Raw genomic sequence first — 17733 nt, 5'->3', positions numbered from 1 at the left:
GTCGGTACAAGTTACTGCAGGGAAAACTGCAGCGTGCCCCCCTAGGGATCAGTCCGGGAAGAACCTCCCCGTAGAGGAAAATTTATTCCCAAACCCCAAGTTTCAAGCTTGGTTTAGGCCCAGAATTCCCCTGCGAGAAGCCTTGTCTAGTTTGCTAATCCTGGCCCTTACAAATGTGGATGTTCTGGCTGCCTATATGAAATCCCCAGTCCTTCTGGGAATCTTGCAACAGCCCATCATGTGGATGTGAGTTCCACAGGTTAACGGCCTGCTCCGCTCCTCTGGGATCTTCTCCTCAGGTAACGTGCACAGTCCGGCTTCCATCTCGCAGAGGGCAGCCCTGCTCAGTCGCTTCCCACACACAATGCAGGATACATACACGTATTGTTTCTTCTCTGGAAATCACTTGCACACATTTTCTACACGGGTGAGGAGGGAAAGTCCAAAAACAACTGGAGGAGATCAGGCCTGCGCGTGCATGTGTGTGTGTGTGTCCAGGGCTCCACAAAACCTTAATCCACCTCTGAATAGACGTCGTTTTAAACACACACCCCATAGTTATATTTCTAATCCGTCTCACACACAAACACGCACAATTTGCATTTGAATCTGAGAGTCACACATATGTAGCCTTGGCAGTGTTCGATTTGTACTCTTTTATAATTTAGGCGGACAGCAATGTTTATTTTTATGCCTTTTTTATCAGTTTAAACGTTGGGTTGAATAACATTTCGGGGTTTAAGCTTTTTTCCCCAATTTGTATCGATTTAAATTTTACAGTTGCGGGAAATGATGGAAGAGATCGGGGCAGGGCTGGGGAGGTCGGAGAATAATTATTAAATGACAGGAGCTGGTGAGATTCAAAAAGTTCGAGCTTTGTCACCATTACTACACAGTCACCACCACAGGTCAAAAGCTCCTGAAATCTAATGCTCGTGAGTTCTCTGGCCGTGTTTTCCTCACTTTGCCTCGCTGCACATTTTGATTATCGCCGGAAATAGTTTTGGGGCTGTGGGTGGATATGATGAAGTCGACATTTACTGATAAAAATCAAATCCTCACAATGTCTAGACAGACGCACTCTGCACAGGGCCGATGAGGGAGGGGGAAGCCGGTACAAATTACCGGGGCCCAGCGGGGCCTGGGGCCTGGCTTCATTGGCCCTGTTTAGCCGGTCCGCTCTTGCTGGGGAGCCTGAAAAAAATTTTTCACTGGGCCCCGAACCCGCTCTCGGCAGCCCGGACTCCACATTCTCGCCTCACACACATACACCATTGATAGTTTTAAGCGCACACATTTTATAATCCTAATCTCTCTCCCACACACACAAATAATTCACCTTTTGGCTCTGGCACCTAGACACAGTGTATTTTTAATCACACATCTGCACACTTCACATGGCTCTTCTCACACAGGTCTGTGTGCGGGGTGGGGGGCTTGCTTGTCCATTTATCCTGGCTGCCCATTGTCACTGTGTCTGGGCGCCTTCTGGGTAAATTCTATAGCACTAGCAGAACACCTAGAATCATAGAAGATCAGGGTTGGAAGGGATCTCAGGAGGTATCTAGTCCAACCCCCTGATCAAAGCAGGACCAATTCCCAACTAAATCATCCCAGCCAGGGCTTTGTCAAGCCTGACCTTAAAAACCTCTAAGGAAGGAGATTCTACCACCTCCCTAGGTAACCCATTTCAGTGCTTCACCACCCTCCTAGTGAAATAGTGTTTCCTAATATCCAACCTAAACCTCCCCCACTGCAACTTGAGACCATTGCTCCTTGTTCTGTCATCTGCTACCACTGAGAAGTCTAGATCCATCATCTTTGGGGCCCCCTTTCAGGTAGTTGAAGGCTGCAATCAAATCCTTCTTCATTCTTCTCTTCTGCAGACCAAATAACGCCAGCTAGATAGAAACCTGCTAGATTTCACACAGCCTCTGGCACATCTAAGTTTTGGGGGGGTGAAAGCCCTGCTAGCGGCACGCTTTGAGGGTGGTGTGGGGGTTGCTCGATTGATTTGCTTAGTGAGACAAGGTGGGCGAGGGACTATCTTTTATTGGAGCAGCTTCTGTTGGCGAGAGAGACCAGCGTTTGAGCTTACACCGAGCCCGAGGGTTAGTGGCTTGGGGTATATTTTCAGGGAGTTTTGGAATATATGGGACAGTAAGGTGAACGTCATATGTCTGTGTGTGAGAGCGAGCCAGAGACCAGCACACTGCCCCCTGCTGGTGGAGAATCACAGCTCTGTGTGTACACACACACACACACACACTCTCTCTCTCTCTCTCCCCTCCACCCCCCAGGTGAATCCTGCCCCATTGCACTCAATGGGAGCTTTGCCCCAGATCTCCAGGCACAGATACACACTAACACACTCCAACATTCTTGATGTTTATCTTAGAAAACTTTTAACAAACATCTCTCCTCTACCAACAAAAAAGCCTGAGTTCTCCGTCGTCACCCACAGGCTGGTTACATTCCTAGAATACAGGGCAAAGGCATTTACCACACACTGCTCATTCACAGAGCTAAAAAGGAAACAGTCACTAGGCGACAACTGCTACCATGACATGAATAACACACACAAATAAACCAGTCATTTCCAGCAGCTTAACCACACTTCTTTGCGTGCTGAGAGTGGAGGCTTTACCCCGCAGAGTAGTGAATGTTGAGCCCTGAGTCTATAGAGTGCAAGAGACACTAGACTGTAATGAGACAGACAAGTCAACAGATAGAAGAGGGGGGGGCTGGATAGGTAGAAACACCACAATCGGAGATTAGATAGATAGATAGATAGAGGGGGTGTATGGGGATGGATGGATGGAGGGGGTGTATAGGGATAGACAGGGGGTGGATGGATGGATGGAGGGGGAGTGTATGGGGATGGATGGATGGATGCATGGATGGGGACTGATAGAGAGTCAGAGTGTACAGCTAGACAAACAGACCAGAATCTAATGAGACAGACAGACAGACCCAGTGTGCATTACTGACAGGAGGACAGAATTCATGTAGCGATTGTAACCCACGACTTGCTGTCAGAGCAGCTGGAAAATGTCCAGATCAGCCAGGCGGCGCTGAAAGCCCAGGTCAGACTCTCGTTACCCTAGAGCAACATTGGCAAACGAGTGATCCATGAGCAAGCACCCAGTTCCTCGAGGCAGCACAGCGCCCTAGGCCGCAGGTCTGGTCCCCAGGAACGGAGAATCTCCTAGACGTTCGCACACTTCCAAGCTACATTGAGCTGGCTTTTCTTTCCTAAAGCCCAGCTTTGTTTTTATTAACGTCATTCCCCCAAAAAAAACCCACCAGCATCGTTGCAAATCCGCCAAGTGCTCCTTTGAGGTTGTACAATGCTGGCCTCCAGGGGGCAACTTGCATTAGATGGGGCACTGGCTCTTCAAGGCGCAGTACCCCTCCTGGCCACCAGTAGTGCTAGAACGACCCCATCCCTGGGAGCTGCAATCCACGTGGGACACCACCGGGGTGGGAGAAGATGTCTGTCTCTGTAGAGCAGGGCTGTAGGTAATGGACAGAAAGCCTAGAGCAGGAAACATCGGGCTCAGTTAGGGGTCATTCGATTCAGCCCCACAGAGGTAGAGAACTAGACTGATTTTGATGGTCCAGCTGGCTTCCTTTATCCCCAGCACATGCTTCAGGGCCAGGCTGGCCTCCAGTGATTTTTGGGAGAGGGTGAAATTCTGCTTCCTTTTCACACCAGACATCACAAATTCCCAGTGACCAGTTTATTGTTTGGAGGAAATTGGCCAGTTTAGGTCAACATGGCATGGAGACAACACAGAAGGTCATTCTCTCCATATACTATCCATAACAGGGCATCATTCTCCCTGGCCCATTGCCTCATGGGAGAGCTAGACAGAGAGAGAAGAGAGAGAAGCTGGGGAAAATCTTGGCTTCATTGTCTTTGCTCTAGTGATGCAAAACCTGGAATCTCAACTTTTCTCCTCCAAAGGTCAGGGAAGATTTTCATCAACATTTGAAATGTTCACAAACAACTTGCAACATTTCAGCCTTTTTCCATCAAAATGTCAAATGTGCTTGATTGCAACGTTTTCCCCCCAAAATTCGGAATCTCAGAACATCTCAAACATTCACATTTCTCATCCACTTTCCAAACGTCGATCTTCTTGATGAGCATTTTGAATGGCATTGAATTTTTTTTCACTCTCCATTGAAACTTCTAATGACATTTTTCATCAATTTCAAATTCCAAGAAAATATTTTCGACATTTCAAATTTTGATATTTCTTTTCCATCCAGATCTCATTGTAATATTTTCATCAGAAACTGAATTGACACATTTCCCGTCAAAAATGGTCAAAAAGGTCCAATTTCAGTAAAAATGTTCAACATTTCTACAAAAAAAAATCATCCACGTTTTGAATTTCAATAATTTTTCCATCAGAATTTTTAATCTTATTCAAATTTTTGACCAAAAATTTCAATCGCAACATTTCACATCCACAGTTCAAATTTCAGTGAAAACATTCCCCAGCATTTCAAATTCACACAAAAAACTTTCACTGACATTGTAAATTTCCGTTTTCCATCAGAATTTCAAATGTCGTCGTAATATTTTCATCACAATTAAAATTCCAGTGCATTTTTCATCAATTTCAAATTTTCAAAAAGGTTTTTTTAATTGACATTTCAAATTGGGACATTTTTCATCAAAATTTCATCTCTCTAAAATTTAATTCCAACATTCTCATAGATGCCTCAAATATCGATGAAAATGTGCATTAAAATATCAAGTTTCAGTGAAAACTTTTCAGCTACATTTCAATTTTTGCTATTTTCCATCTCAATTTTGAGCACCAACAAAATTCCTCCTCAAAATATCATAAGCATTTCAACCCAAAAATTCCAGTGGCACTCCTAATTTGGATATTTTCCATCAGAATTTTGAGACTCATTGAAATTTTCCCCCTACAAAAATGAAAATTCCAATGACATTTTTCATCAGTTTCAAATTTCACGACCACATTTTCACTGACATTTCAATTTTGATATTGTCTCCCATGATGGCAAATCTCACTGACATTTTTCCACAATCACACTTTGAAATTCCAATGAAGTTTTGCATCCATTTCCAATTTCAACAAAACATTTTCTGTCAACATTTTGAATTTTGATATTTTCCAGCAGAATTCTGAATCTCTCTGAATACTTTCTATCCGCATTTCTCAACACGTCAGTGGTTGTAAAACTTCATATCCCAGTATTTCAATGAAAGTTTTCAACCAAACAAAAAAGTTCATTACAATTTCAAATTTCACTGGGGTTGGGGAGTAGAACAAAAATTCTACCTCAGAAATGCAGGAGGTGTGGAATTTCCATCCCATTTCACTAACAGCCTCCAAAACTGACTCAAATATTTTAAAGCAGAAATACAACCCTGATCTCTTTCGAGGGGAATACATTGGTTCTGACATCATCTCTAGGCACCAAAAAGGTCGTAAATTAACGGTATTTATTATCCCGATTGTGGTAGCATCTCTGAGCACCAAGCATGGCCTAAGACCCCAGTAGCACCCCCAGTGCTTAGCCACTGCACAGATACAGAAAAGGGCTTGCAACGCAGTGTACAGTGGAGTGTGAAAGGAACAAGGAGCCAGTGTGTAGCAAGCACTCTGCTTGCTTTTAAAGAGACCCGATCCTTGATTTTAATATCCAGTCCTCCCCATGGCATCTCTGCCCAGTCCAGAGCAGGAGCAACAGTAGATTTCATGGGTCCTCTTCCATAGCTGGCAGAACCACACAGTGAGGAACAAAGGAACCGCTGCCTCAGAGCAGAGCAGTGGGCCCATCTACTCTGGTATCCCACCTCTACCAGTGAGGTCCCAGCTGCTTCAGAGAAAGGCAGATCAATCCTCTCTCCCCCTGGTGGCCAGTTCTGGAATAACTTGCCCCCAGGGAAAGGAAGATCCCACTCAAGCCCCAAGAATTCAGACCCCAGAGTAGGGTGGATTTCATTTCCCTCCCCTCCCCTCCAACTATTGCTTATTTTAGGGTGAATAATGGAGTTTTTGGTTCCCTGGCAGGTCTGAAAAATTGGAGGGGAACAAAAATTCAGGTTTTGGGTCAAAATTGAATGTTTATGAAATTTTTGGCAAATCAAAAATTGAAAAAAATCCCATCTGCGGTGAAACAAAATATTTTCTTTTGCTTCTGAGCCTTGGTTTTTTGTCGTTTTTTAACGCTTTTGAGTTGTCATTTCAGTCAAACCGAGGGAGGTTTTGAAACAAGCCGCAATCACAACTGTGAAACATTTTCCCTTTCTCGGGATCGATTTTAGGGTTTTTTCCAACCGAAACCATCTGCTGAAACGGACAAGGAACTGCAAACGGCTTCATGGAATCTGCATGTTTCACCCCCCAAAAATTTTTGGCCGAAAAACGTCTCCCAGCTCTAGTTATTCCAAAAGTCCTATTGACAGTCACACCTTTGAATGCCCGCATTATCCTTCACAACGTTACATCCTTAGTTTAGTTTATTTTTAATTCTAGGCTCTGCTGTCATGTAGTTGCAGGTAGTTCCCCTGGCTAAGCAGAGAATGGGGCGAAAACAATCCCTGGATCAGCTCTCAAATCCCAGCCGCTGCAGTTCGAGGGAAGGTTCCCAGCTGAGTTCCTCCCGGGCCAGGAGATGAAAGACACGTGTAATCGAGTGGCCTGCATGAGAAAGGATTGGGGGGTGAGAGCTCAAAGACCTTCACCAAGAATGTTGGTATACATAGCCCCATTTTACAAATGGAGAAACTGAAGCACAGAGAGGTGACATCATTTGCCCCAAGGTCACCCGGCAGAGCTGGGGAGAGAACCCAGGAGTCCTGGCTCCCAGCCCCCCACTTCTCTAACCCACCAGCCCCCACTCCCTGACCAGGGCTGGGGAGAGAACCCAGGAGTTCTGGCTGCCAAGGCACTACCCATTAGGCCATACTGCCTCCCACGACTGACTCGAGGCCTGGAAAGACTCCCATACAGAGGAAGAGACCTCAGCTGACTGGAGAGGTGACATGATCCCAACCTATAAGCGCCTAAATGAGGGAGTTTGTGAGAACAGGGGGCTCTCGGAGCGAGCAGACAAAGGCCAGTTGGGAGCCAATGGCTGGGAGTAGGGAGGAGATAAATTCAAAGTGGGTAGAAGAGGAAGTATTTTGTCTCTTGGGGAGCTGGGTAACACCTACACGGGGCTGACTCATCCCGCACTGAGATGCAGCCACCTCTGAGACGGGGCAGCTGGGGAACAGCTGCAAAGCGACCCAGGGACGGCTCGCCGCTCCCCCCCCCCAGTGAAATCGGATCCCCCAAACAGATCCCAACATGATCTAAGTCACGTCTGTCTATTATATCTCAGCCCGATCCCCTGCAAAACCAGCCACTCCCCTGCCAGATCCCAGCATGACCCCCTGCAAAAAACAACTCCCCCGATCCCATCCCTACCCGCTGCAAAACCACCCCCCCAAGTCCCAGCATGATCCCCCACAAAACCAGCCCCCCAGATCCCAGCACAACACCCTGCAAAACTAGCCCCCCATCCCAGCATGACCCCCTGCAAAAACAACTCCCCAGATCCTATTGCCACCCGCTGCAAAACCAACCCCCCAGATCCCAGCACAACCCCCTGCAAAACCAGCCCCACATCTCATCCCCATCCCCTGCAAAACCAACCCCCCAGATCCCACACAGAACCAGGCTCCCCCCAGAACCCAGCATGACCCCCTGCAAAACCAGCCCCACATCCCATCCGCGCCCCCTGCAAAATCAACCTCCCAGATCCCAGCATGATCCTCACAAAATGAGCCCCCCCAGATCCCAGCACAGTCCCCCGCAAAACCAGCCCCCTAGATCCCAGCATGACCCCCTGCAAAACCAGCCCCCCGGATCCCAGCACGACCCCCTGCAAAACCAGTCCCCCGGATCCCAGCATGACCCCCCGCAAAACCAGCCCCCTGGATCCCAGCACGACCCCCTGCAAAACCAGCCCCCCGGATCCCAGCATGACCCCCCGCAAAACCAGCCCCCTGGATCCCAGCACGACCCCCTGCAAAACCAGCCCCCCGGATCCCAGCACGACCCCCTGCAAAACCAGCCCTCCCCCCCCGATCCCAGCAGAACACCTGGCAAACCCAGGCTCCCCCAGATTCCGGCACGATCCCCACAAACCCAGATTCACTAGATCCCAGGGCAATCTCTCTCATTGCCAAACCAGATCCCTGCCAAACAAATCCCCAGACCAGCCACCCTCACATCCACCAACCTCCCCTTCCTCGCCCCCAGCCTCCTGTCCCAGGGCCCTCAAACCTTCATGCCCCTCCAGCGACCCATGTGCCACCAGGCACCCCTTCCCTCCTTTGTCTATATTCCCCCCACCCCCGGCCCAGTCTCGAGCTCTGAACTTGCCGGGTGGCCTCGGGGCCTTCACACCCTGTCCCCCACATGGTTCTGGAGGTGTTGTAGGAGCACAGAGCCCCCCTGGGAGCCTTTGCCACATTCCGGACGTGCCAGAGACATCCTCCCGTCCCGGCGGGCAGCCGTGGCTGGTCCGCGGCCCAAGGGTTGGAGGCGTGGCCGAGCCAGGCCTGAGCCGCTGGGAGGAAGGGAGCCGTCTGCCGCGTGCCTCCGTGGGCCACGCCCGGCCACGTGGTTTCCCTGGCGCAAGAGGATGGCGGAGATCTCGGCACAGCTCTTGCGGCTCTTCTCCCCGAGCCCAGCCGGCTCCCCTCCAGCGTGGACTTCCCGGTGCCGGGCCAGGGCTGCCGCGTCCGGGAAGCCGCGCCCACACTGCGGGCACCGGAAGGGCTTGGGGTGGGAGGCCAGGTGGCGGGAGAGACCCGAGCCCTCAGCAAAGCTCTGGCTGCAGTCGTGGCACTTGTAGGGTTCAGTGGCCGGGCACTGGATGAGGCTGGCCATTTCGCCCGAGCTGGGGCGGCCACCGCTGGCTGAGTCATCAGGGAAGGGATCTGCTGCGGCCCGGCCTCTTTGATGGACGCCCAGAGCTGCGTGGGACGGTTCTGCCCTGGGGTGGCCTTTTTCGTGGACACCAAGCTCTGAGCTGTCACGGACGGGCTCCCCCTCGACGTGGCTTCTTTCGTGGGCACTGGCCGCCGAGCACTCATGGAAAGGCTTGGACGGGGCCGGAGCCGAGCTCACCCCGAGCCCCTGCCCGCAATCGGGGCACCTCAGCTTCTCCCTGATGTGGTTCCTCTGGTGCTGAGTGAGGGCAGAGATGTCACCAAAGCTTTGCCCACAGTCAGGGCACTTGTAAAGCTTTTCACGCATGTGGGTGATCTGGTGCCGGGTGAGGGCAGCACTGTCCTTACAGCTCTGTCCGCACTCTGGGCAGATGCATGGGGCATGGATCTCCTGGTGCTCAGCCAGCGCGACGCTATCTCCAAAGCTTTGCCCACAATCATCGCAGATGCAAGATGAATGGATCTCCTGGTGCTTGGCCAACGCTGAGCTATCTCCAAAGCTTTCCCCGCAGTCATTACAGATGCAAGACACATGGGTTATCTGGTGCTTGGCCAACGCTAAGCTATCTCCAAAGCTTTGCCCACAATCATCGCAGATGCAAGATGAATGGATCTCCTGGTGCTTGGCCAACGCTGAGCTATCTCCAAAGCTTTCCCCGCAGTCATTACAGATGCAAGACACATGGGTTATCTGGTGCTTGGCCAACGCTAAGCTATCTCCAAAGCTTTGCCCACAATCATTGCAGATGCAAGATGAATGGATCTCCTGGTGCTTGGCCAACGCTGAGCTATCTCCAAAGCTTTCCCCGCAGTCATTACAGATGCAAGACACATGGGTTATCTGGTGCTTGGCCAACGCTAAGCTATCTCCAAAGCTTTGCCCACAATCATTGCAGATGCAAGATGAATGGATCTCCTGGTGCTTGGCCAACGCTGAGCTATCTCCAAAGCTTTCCCCGCAGTCATTACAGATGCAAGACACATGGGTTATCTGGTGCTTGGCCAACGCTAAGCTATCTCCAAAGCTTTGTCCACAGTCGTCGCAGATACAAGATGAATGGATCTCCTGGTGCTTGGCCAGCGCTGAGCTATCTCCAAAGCTTTTCCCGCAATCATTGCAGATGCAAGCCTCCCGGCTCTCCCCGAGCCCCCTGCCTCCCGCCCCGCCACTATGCCCTTCCTCCTGGTGCCGCCGCAGGGCCTCCTCCTCGGCGAAGCGCTGGCCGCATTCGTGGCACACGTGGGGCCGCTCCTCCATGTGGATGCGTTCGTGGGTGATGAGGTTGGAGCTCTGGCTGAAGGCTTTGCCGCACTCCCCGCAGCGGTAGGGCTTCTCGCCGGTGTGGGTGCGGCGGTGCTGGATGAGGTGGGAGCTGCGGACGAAGCTCTTCCCGCACTCGGCGCACTGGTAGGGCTTCTCGCCGGTGTGGATCCGCTGGTGCCGGATCAGGGTGGAGCTCATGCCGAAGCTCTTCCCGCACTCCCCGCACCGGTAGGGCTTCTCGCCCCGGTGGATCCGCATGTGCAGGGTGAGGTTGGAGCTGAGACTAAAGCTCTGCCCACACTCGCTGCAGGCGTAGGGCCGCTCCTCGGTGTGGCAGCGCTGGTGGCGGGCCAGGGCCGAGCTGAGCCCGAAGGTCTTGTGGCAGGTGGGGCACTTGTAGGGCTCCACCCCCATGTGCAGCCGCTGGTGCTTGACCAGCGTGGCGCTGTGCCCGAAGCTCTTCCCGCACTGCAGGCATTCGTAGGGCTTCTCACCGGTGTGGGTGCGCTGGTGCTGGATGAGCTCCGAGCTCTGGATGAACGTCTTCCCGCATTCAGTGCACCGGAAGGGCTTCTCCCCGGCGTGGATCTTCTGGTGCTTGACCAGGTTGGCGCTCTGGGTGAAGCCTTTGCCGCACTGGGCACACTTGAAGGGCCGCTCGCCGGTGTGGGTGATCTGGTGCTGGATGAGGTCGGAGCTGCGGTAGAAGCTCTTTTTGCAGTCGCCGCACTGGTAGGGCTTCTCGCCGGTGTGGGAGCGCTGGTGCTTGATGAGGTTGGTGCTCTGGCTGAAGGCTTTGCCGCACTCCCCGCACTGGTAGGGCTTCTCGCCGGTGTGGGTGCGCTGGTGCTGGATGAGGTTGGAGCTCCAGCTGAAGCTCTTGCCGCACTCGGAGCAGCGGTAGGGCTTCTCGCCGGTGTGGGTGCGCTGGTGCTGGACCAGGTGGGAGCTCTGGGTGAAGCTCTTCCCACACTCGGTGCAGGTGTTGGGCCGCTCGCCCGTGTGGATGCGCTGGTGCCGCACCAGCTTGGACCACTGGGTGAAGCTCTTCCCGCACTCGTTGCAGATGTAGGGGCGCTCGCCCTTGCGCTGCGGCGGGGCAGGGGGCCGGGCGGAGGAGGACGGGGGCTCGAGGCGGGGCGGGCGGCCCGCTTGGGTCCAGGAAAGGTTCTCCCACGGCCACTCAGGGCCAGCGAGCTTGGGGTCCTGGGGAGGTTTGTCCTCCGGCGATTTCCGCTCCGCTGGGGGAAAGGGAGAGAGAAAGATAATAAGAATGTGTCAGGACTCCTGGGTTCCATCCCCGGCTCTGGGAGAGGAGTGGGGTCTAGTGGTTAGAACAGGAGGGGCTGGGAGCTAGAACTCCTGGATTCTCTCCCCGGCTCCAGGAGGGAAATGGGGTCTAGTGGGTTAGAACTGGAGAGGGCTGGGAACCAGGACTCCTGGGTTCTCTCCCCGGCTCTGGGAGGGAAGTGGGGTCTAGTGGTTAGAGTAGGGGAGTTGGGAGCCAGGACTCCTGGATTCTCCCCCTGGCTCTGCGAGAGGAGTGGGGTCTAGTGGCTAGAGCAGAGGGGGGCTGGGAGCCAGGACTCCTGGGTTCTCCCCCTGGCTCTGGGAGGGGAGTGGGGTCTAGTGGATTAGAGCAGTGACGGTTGCACCCCCACTACAGGACCAGGTATAAAACCAAGGAGGTCTGACTCCCAATCCCCCTCATCTAACCCACCAGATCCAACTCCCCTCCCAGAGCTGGGGACAGAACCCAGAAATCCTGGCCCCAGCCCCCCCTGCTCCACCCCACTAGCCCCCACACCCCTCTCAGAGAACGAAGAAGCCCAGCCTCAGTCGATTCCTGGACTGTCTCCAATCCAGTCTCCGGCACTGCTCATGTGTGTGGGTACCTCCTGAGATCTCCCTTTCCTCAGAGCCCTGGAGATCCGGGACGCTCGGCTCTTCCCCTCTCTCCATCCGGGAGGTCACAGCGGGGGAAGAATCGGGATAATCTGCACACAGAGAAAAGAAAAACAGATAATTGTACAGGGAGGAGAGAACCCAGGAGTCCTGGCTCCCAGCCCCCCCTGCTCTAACCCATCAGACCCCACTCCCCTCCCAGAGCTGGGGAGAGAACCCAGGAGTCCTGGCTCCCAGCCCCCCCTGCTCTAACCCATCAGACCCCACTCCCCTCCCAGAGCTGGGGAGAGAACCCAGGAGTCCTAGCTCCCAGCCCCCACCCTGCTCTAACTCACTAGACCCCACTCCTCTCCCCTCCCAGATCCCTGTCCCCACAAGTGTCAGTGGGGGTCACTCTAGATTTACACTGGGGTCACCGAGATCTGAATCCATCCTGACACCTGATTCCGATGAGAAGTGGAGCAGGATCCCCAGCACGAGCCCCAGGAATCGGCCCTCCTGGCCTGGGTTATTCAGACAAAATTCATAGCCCTTGTCAGTTTCCATGCAGGTTTTGGGGGTTTTTTAATCTTCAAAGCAATTAGAGCGCATTAGCTAATTAATCCTCCCAACAGCCCTGTGAGGTAGGTATTCTTAGCCCTGCTTGACACACAGGGAGTGGAATTAGAACGATGAAGTAATGTGCCCGGGGGCACGCGATGAGTCAGTGGCAGGGTTGAGATTTTGGGCTCCAAAATCCGTGGCTGCAAGCCCAGCTCACTCCAATTAGGGACAGGGTCACTGAGATCAGAACCCAGCCGTGACTGCACTGGGGTCGCTCCGGATTTGACCAGGATTCGGTCCTGACTTCCTTGAAACTGGATTTAGCTGCTTTGCTTTAACTCCTCAACTCGGGAAACCTGGTCCACGCGTTTGGCTGTTATCCCTTTAAAAACCTGACACCATCTCCCCTCCCCCCCACTTTGTGTTTTCAGCAACTTTAAAGCCACCTAACAGCCTGTGGAGTCTTTTTATTACTATTATGATTTAAATTACAGTAACACCATTCTGCTGGGAGTTGGACAGACCCTGACTGAGATCAGGGGCCCCTGTAGTGTCAGGTGCTGCACAAACCCAGATGGAGATCGGGCCATAGCGTACAAGGTGCTGCACTATATAAGACGCCATTTTTCTTCCAGAGCTCAACATAGAACCCAGGAGTCCTGGCTCCCAGCCCCCCCTGCTCTAACCCACTAGCCTCCACTCCCCTCCCAGAGCTGGGGATAGAACCCAGGAGTCCTGGCTCCCAGCCCCCACTGCTCTAACCCACTAGTCCCCACTGCCCTCCCAGAGCCAGGGAGAGAACCCAAGATTCCTGGCTCCCAGCCCCCCAACCACTAGACCCCACTCCCCTCCCAGAGCTGAGGAGAGAACCCAGGAGTCCTGGCTCCTACCCCCCGCACCTGTGCCCCAGCTAGAAAGATAGGTGCAATTGATGGATTTGGGTGAGCAGAGATTTTTCACCCCATCTCCGCCAGTTTCGGGACGGCTCCTTCCCGTGCTGCCATCCACTATTTCTGCGGAAGAAGACGTGAGGAATTCGCCTAGCAACGTTGTTAAGAACACCGAGCACCACTCTGCAGCGAGGCTTTTAGCTAAGCCTAAGAGGCTAAATGCAAGAAGATCAGGTGGCCAGAACTTTGACTCCAAGATCAGCGGGACAATACACTGGCCGGCAGTGGAGGGACCTGCAGAATGGAGGCTGGTTTAGTGACAATGATTATTTATTATCATCGCAATAGCGGCTGGAAGGGGTCTCCTAGGACACGTGGTGACTGCAACTGAAGCCCATTGCTTCTTGTCCTGTCCTCTGCGGGTAAGGAGAACAATCGATCACCCTGCTTTTTGTAACCCTCTTTCTTGTGCTCGAAGACGATGCTCGTGTCCCCGTTCTGTCTTCTCTTCTCCCGACGAGGCCAACCCCGCTTTTTCAACCTCTCCTCATAAATCATGTTTTCTGGACTGTTCCCTCCTTTTCGGGGCTCTTTCTCCTCCGCGCGGGGCCCAGAACTGGACACAGCTGAGGCCTTAGCAGCACTGAGCACAGGGGGAGAACGACTTCCCAGCTCTCGCCTGCAACGCCCCAGAACAATGTTCATGTGGGGGTGGGGGTGGGGGTGGGGGGGAGGTGTTTGCCAACCACATCACCTTGTTGACTCGTATTTTATCTGTGAGCCACTCTCAGCCCCAGGTCCTTTTCTGCAGCTCTGCCTCCTAGGCCATCATTCCCCGCTTTGTATCTGGTGTAGTAAGATGAGGCCCTGAAATATAAACTCTTGTGTCAGAGGCCTAGTCTGAGGCCTGAAGCCTGAACCAAAGTACTTCCAGACATTGCTAAGCAAAAGCTGGGCTGTGAACCAGAGGCAGGCCTCACTCCCAGCAACTGGCGAGAAGAGGGTTGTTAGAAGCAGCTGCGTTCACAAATAAGGGCTAATAAGAGGAACTTGTGCCAAGATGGCACCTGGACAACCTGCTACAAGGACACTCCATAGACATGACAAGGAACAGGCAGGTGCATCTTAAAGACAGGACAGCATGATGGATAGATCTGTTTGTCTGGAACAACATGATCAAAGGGGAGACAGTCCCTAATGAGCCGAGGGGCTGAACCTCAATACGTTAGGAGGGATGAATAATCTGCCCTGTAACTGTACAAAAGTAGGTCCCAGTGTGCGCGTCTTTGGCCAGCCTAGGGAGCAGTGGTAAGTCCCGCCACTGACTGAGCCGGTCCATTGCCGGGGCACAAATTCATAGTATGTCCTGTAGGGTCTACGGGAAACTATTCCTATGCTTCGTGTGACAATAAACCTGGCTCGGGTTCCTTCGTACCTTATTAGAGTGCGTGGTCTTTGAGGGCTCTCTCGGGGTTTGCTGTGTCAGCGATCTGCAGAGCTGGGGCAGCACACAGAGGGAACACGCACGCAGCCGACTGTTATCATCCTCGAACAAGAGCTGAGCACCACACCGGTAGCTGCTGACAACATCTGGGTGACGCATTGCTCCTGCCTGAGCTCCGTACTTTGCATAGGTCCTTCCTGAATTTAATCCGATTTAAACGGCCAGGCCCAGGATGCGTCTGACATCCGGTAGAACCCAGGTCAGAGAACGGCACCCACTTCTCCTGGTAGGGAACCCAGTCACTTGTGTTTGATTCAAGCCTCTTCCGGGAAGGCAGCCAGTTGAGATGGGGAGGCCTCAAGAGACGGAAAATCCACCCCCACCCTTAGGAGTTTGTGCCAATGGATAAGCACCCACAGCGGTGTAAAATGTGCTGCCTTATTCAACACGGGAGTTTGTTTGGGTTTTAGCTGCCGGCCACGGATTTTTCAGCTCTTTCTCTGCTAGGTTCAGGAGCTTATCAGCAGCAAGGATTGGCTCAGGTCGCCTCTCCAGCTTCCTTTGGCTGAGTTCTCGAAATCTCTCGCCCGCAGAGGCTTTCTCCCGTCCTCGCCTTGTTTTTGTGGGGCCATGTCGCTGCCCCCAGAACGGCCAGCAGCACCGACGCTCTCATTAATATGGCCGAGGGTCCAATTAGCACTTTGTAGCACGGGGAGCCCATGTTGGGTTGTGTGGCTGTTATGAACCCCAAGTCTTTTCAGAGTCACTTTCTCAGGATTCAGTGCCCACTCCCCTCCCGGAGCTGGGGCTAGAACCCAGGAGTCTGAGCTCCCAGCCTCCCCTCTCCAGCCCACCAGACCCCACTCAGAGACAGAACCCAGGAGTCCTGGTTCCTGCCCCCCCTGCCCTAACCCACTAGACCCTACTCCCCTCCCAGAGAGCCCAGGACTCCTGACTTCCAGTCAGGCAATTTTGTGGGGCCTCTCCGAAACCACCCCAAATCTGGAATCGTGGACACAAGCCCTAGACGGTGCGTCTGGGCCAGTTTCGCCAGCCTCCGATGGTGAGGAAAAATCAGCTCCCTTCACAGTGGGTCTCAGCCCATGGACGCCGCTCGCTCTCCCAGCCACCGCGATGGCACAGATGACGCAGCTCAACCCCTCGTTCACCTAGGGATTAGCAATGACCCCCCCACCCATCCTGGAGCAATGGAAGAGACAGGCAAGGTTTGAACAGGCACATTTCTGGGAGCACCAGCCCCTCTGACCCCCACTGACTGAGTTGGGTATCCCTGCTGGGCTGAGGGGTGGCTCCCAGCCCCCAATAATATTGCTCAGGGCAGGGGCTGGGACCCAGGACTCCTGGGTTCTTTCCCCAGATGTGGAAGGGAAGTGGGGGTCTAGTGGGTTAAAGCAGCGTGGGGGGTCTGGGAGCCCGGACTCCTGGGTTCTCTCCCCAGCTGAGTGGGGTCTAGTGGATTAAAGGGGGGAGCCTGGACTCCTGGGTTCTCACCCCAGCTGAGTGGGGTCTAGTGGATTAAAGAAGGGCAGGGGCTGGGAGCCCAGACTTCTGGGTTTGTGGGTGAGGTGGGAGCTCACACTCCTGGGTTCTATCTCTTGCACTGAGAGGGGAGTGGGATCTAGTGGATTAAAAGGGGGGAGCCCGGACTCCTGGGTTCTCTCCCCAGCTGAGTGGGGTCTAGTGGATTAAAGGGGGGAGCCCAGACTCCTGGGTTCTCTCCCCAGCTGAGTGGGGTCTAGTGGATTAAAGGGGGGAGCCCGGACTCCTGGGTTCTCTCCCCAGCTGAGTGGGGTCTAGTGGATTAAGGGGGGAGCCCGGACTCCTGGGTTCTCTCCCCAGCTGAGTGGGGTCTAGTGGATTAAAGGGGGGAGCCCAGACTCCTGGGTTCTCTCCCCTGCTGAGTGGGGTCTAGTGGATTAAAGGGGGGAGCCCGGACTCCTGGGTTCTCTCCCCAGCTGAGTGGGGTCTAGTGGATTAAAGGGGGGAGCCCGGACTCCTGGGTTCTCTCCCCTGCTGAGTGGGTACTAGTGGATTAAAGGGGGGAGCCCGGACTCCTGGGTTCTCTCCCCTGCTGAGTGGGGTCTAGTGGATTAAAGGGGGGAGCCCGGACTCCTGGGTTCTCTCCCCAGCTGAGTGGGGTCTAGTGGATTAAAGGGGGGAGCCCGGACTCCTGGGTTCTCTCCCCAGCTGAGTGGGGTCTAGTGGATTAAAGGGGGGAGCCCGGACTCCTGGGTTCTCTCCCCAGCTGAGTGGGGTCTAGTGGATTAAAGGGGGGAGCCCGGACTCCTGGGTTCTCTCTCGCGCTGGGAGGTCCAGTGCGGCTGAGCTGCGTCTCCCTCTGAACCGCCTCCCCCCCGCTCCCCTCCATTGTTCCCGCTGGTGCCCCCGGGCCCCACTCACCGCTCCGGCCGGCGCTGCCCGGGGAGGGGGAGCGCGACGCCCCCCGCCTGCCCGTGCGCAGAGCCGCCCCCAGGACCCGGGCTCGCATCCGGGCTCCCCCCGGGGTGGGCAGGCGCCGGGCCGGGGCTCAGGGTGACTGGCTGGCGAGCGGAGGAAGGTCCCTTTACGTATCCTGTCCCCAACCCACCCACCCTGTTACGCTACTTCCCGCTCCCGCCTGCTCCCGGCGCCAGCAAGGAGCGAGCTCTATGGTCCTGCGGCAGCTCGCCCC

General features: G+C 54.0%; 1 protein-coding gene across 3 annotated transcripts; it reads right to left on the bottom strand.

Moving 5' to 3' along the window:
- Nucleotides 1–6609: 6609 nt before the first annotated feature.
- LOC115651113 (zinc finger protein 271-like) lies at nucleotides 6610–17523 on the bottom strand. Of its 3 annotated transcripts, XM_030562013.1 has the most exons (5): nucleotides 17463–17523; nucleotides 12155–12256; nucleotides 9987–11500; nucleotides 8424–9911; nucleotides 6610–6692 (listed from the first exon to the last, which is right to left on the bottom strand). In XM_030562013.1, the coding sequence occupies exons 2-4, from the start codon at nucleotides 12219–12221 to the stop codon at nucleotides 8442–8444; spliced, it is 3051 nt and encodes a 1016-aa protein (XP_030417873.1). In that variant the 5' UTR covers nucleotides 12222–12256; nucleotides 17463–17523; the 3' UTR covers nucleotides 6610–6692; nucleotides 8424–8441. The 3 variants fall into 3 exon arrangements, with proteins under 3 accessions (XP_030417873.1, XP_030417871.1, XP_030417872.1); XM_030562011.1 differs by having other exon boundaries at nucleotides 8424–11500; XM_030562012.1 differs by lacking the exon at nucleotides 17463–17523 and adding an exon at nucleotides 13607–15822 and having other exon boundaries at nucleotides 8424–11500.
- Nucleotides 17524–17733: the final 210 nt, after the last annotated feature.

The sequence above is a fragment of the Gopherus evgoodei genome, chromosome 4, assembly GCF_007399415.2.
Source record: "Gopherus evgoodei ecotype Sinaloan lineage chromosome 4, rGopEvg1_v1.p, whole genome shotgun sequence".
Taxonomy (NCBI): Eukaryota; Metazoa; Chordata; order Testudines; family Testudinidae; genus Gopherus; species Gopherus evgoodei.
This window is presented reverse-complemented; position numbering and strand designations above follow the sequence as displayed.

What these genes read in the sequence shown, in the direction of transcription:
- LOC115651113 (XM_030562011.1), bottom strand. Translation starts at nt 12,221, where the DNA reads ATGGAGAGAGGGGAAGAGCCGAGCGTCCCGGATCTCCAGGGCTCTGAG. An exon ending in GGAAAGGGAGATCTCAGGAG is followed by an intron (nt 11,501 to 12,154) that starts GTACCCACACAC and finishes CCTTTCCCCCAG; the next exon opens with CGGAGCGGAAATCGCCGGAG.